This window comes from Sus scrofa, unplaced genomic scaffold, assembly GCF_000003025.6.
Source record: "Sus scrofa isolate TJ Tabasco breed Duroc unplaced genomic scaffold, Sscrofa11.1 Contig1964, whole genome shotgun sequence".
In the NCBI taxonomy this organism is placed as follows: Eukaryota; Metazoa; Chordata; class Mammalia; order Artiodactyla; family Suidae; genus Sus; species Sus scrofa.
The window spans coordinates 61,780-64,296 of record NW_018084992.1 but is presented as its reverse complement, the minus strand read 5'-3'; the positions used below and the strand labels follow the sequence as shown (position 1 = coordinate 64,296).

General features: G+C 53.7%; 1 gene segment (V, D, J or C); it reads right to left on the bottom strand.

Annotated features, from left to right (window-relative positions):
* Positions 1-273: 273 nt before the first annotated feature.
* Positions 274-933, bottom strand: LOC110258396. The segment is given in 2 exon segments: positions 274-665; positions 857-933. Coding segments are annotated over 2 exon segments (447 nt in total).
* Positions 934-2,517: the final 1,584 nt, after the last annotated feature.

Below are 2,517 nucleotides of genomic sequence, written 5' to 3'. Positions count from 1 at the left end.
CGCACCTGTCAGGATGGCCTAAAGCCAAAACAGTGAGAACACTCAATGCTGGCAAGGATGTGGAGCAAGAGAAACACTTATTCATTGCTGGTGGGGATGCAACATGGTACAGCCATTGTGGGGACACGCCAGTGGTTGCATACAGAAAGAAAAGTCCTATCATGTTTTTCTCCCAAACTTGAAAACAATAACCACTTGAATTCTGCACACAATATTCCCTGGCCCTTCTAGCAAAACTTGCCATGACCTTCTAGTGTGGTCTGAGAAATGCTCTCAGCGGTTGGAGCACCAAGAGCAGCTGGGGTGGCCAGCCTCACACATCTGCTTCCCCGGGGAGGGGGGGGTTTGTGCTGGCTGTAACACTGTGGGAGGTGCACTGTTAAGCTGCTGACAAGAATAAGTTGCAACATCTTCAGCCTGCAGGCCACTGATGGTGAGGGTGAAATCAGTGCCAGATCCACTGCCCTTGAACCGGGAAGGGACTCCACTTTGCAAAGCGGATGCCCAGTAAATGAGGAGCTTAGGAGCCTTCCCTGCTTGTTGTTGATACCAGGCTAAATTATTGCTAACACTCTGACTGGCCCGGCAAGTGATGGAGACTGTGTCTCCTAGAGATGCAGCCAGGGAGGCTGGAGACTGGGTCAGCTGGATGGCACAGCTGGCACCTGAGAGGGGAAACAAAAACACATATTCCTGTTATCAGAGGACTTCCTTGAAGAGCCCAGAGGTACTGAGCACAGTGGCTGAGTGGATGCTCCATGCCCAGACACACAGAGACACTCAGGTGTCCCACAGTGAGTAGGGTCAAGGGGCAGGTGTCAGCAGTGGGAGTCATTGTGAGGGTCTCCCTCCTCACCTGGGAGCCAGAGCAGCAAGAGGCTGAGGAGCTGCATGGAGGCCCTCATGTTCATGCTGGGTCCCGACTGCCACTGCCTCCTGCCCAGGGTGGGCCCAGACTCTTAGTAAGTGTCCAGGGTAGGGGGTTGTGCTCTGGGAACATGCAAATCAGCAGGGGGAGGGGAGGGCTGGGCACAGCTGCAGGGCTGGCTGGTCCCAGTGACAACCCAGGGGCTGTGCCCTGGGGACTCAGGTCAGAGCAGGCAGCACACATGTACTGCAGAGAACAGGTTTCTCCCTGGAGACCATAGGATGGACTCAGTGCACTGTCCTTTTGGGAGAGTATTTGTTTTCTTCCCCTCAATGTTCCCCATTTCTTGCTCCATCTCCATCTAAGAGCTGGAATATCAGGGATAAAATATTTCAAAATACTGCAGGGAATTTAATAATACCACTTCATTGTGTGCCTGGACCTATTCTTGAAGCTGGAGAATTTTCCTCTATGGTCTGATTCTCTGATGACTAGGATGAGGTACATGCTTTGATGCTCCTCAGACCAACCACTGACTGTGTTTCCCTGAACTAAATGTGTTGGTTCACCTGCATCTTCCTGCATCACCAGATCTCCTAAGAGATACCAGCTCTCAGGGGTTGGTGGAAGGGAGCTGGGGCTCAAGCAGGGGGAGGCATGGACCTTTGAGAAAGGTGATGTTAGAAACCTGACACCTGGGCAGGAGCCCACAAGGTGTGGACAGGGCGCTGGCAGAGACAGGAGGGGAGCCTCGCCTGTGGTATGGCAGCCACAGGGCAGACAGGAGGGTGTCCCTCAAGGGGGTGCTGCCAGTCCTGGCCCAGTGCCAGGTGTGGAGCTGGAGGGACATGAGGAAAGCATTCATGTGGCTGGCATGGCCAGTGCTGGTCATCTCCCCAACCACCTCTGCTTCTTGGTCCAGTTACAGAGGAGGGCCCTGGACTTGGAGCTCAGATATGGAGAAACTAAAGACATCCCCAATCCAGTCTGATCTTTTCTCTCTGAAGCAGGGTGAGGACCAAGACCACAGCCTGTAATTTTGAACTTGAGCCCCAGCCCAGAAATTGTCTGAATTGAAAGGAAACAAGCTGAAACTGACCCAGGACCTCCTTCTATGCTGTCTGGTAACTTCCTGGTGGTTGTCGGCTGGCTGAAGTCCCTTAGAAGGGGTGCCATCCACATTCTATTCCCAGGCACCCAACAGCTGGCAGCAACTTCTGAAGAAAATGTTCCCCCAAAGGCAAGTGAGCTCTCAAGTGTGCCCCCCCCCAACACAGGTTGAGATTTCCATTCCCATCCAGAGTGTTGAATGTGTGTCTTTTCCTTAAAGAAAGAGATCAGCTGACAGCTTCTCTGATTCTGGAGACCACACACTCCACCAAGAGGAGGGCTGGTCTGGCTCAGGAACCAGGGGCCATGGAATCTGCCAGCTGGGAGAGGGGCCAGAAAATCAAACTGCTCTCTGCAGGCTTCAGTGCCAGTAGCCCTGCCCCCTGGGTCTGTGAGGGCACAGGGGACTTGCTCAAAGACATTGGCCCTCTGGACCCAACTGACATATAGTGACCACTGGGCTGAAGGATAATGAGCCTAGTGGCTGCTCCTGGGAGGCCCTGGCAGCCATTCCTGGATGAGGTATGGGAGGAACCCCC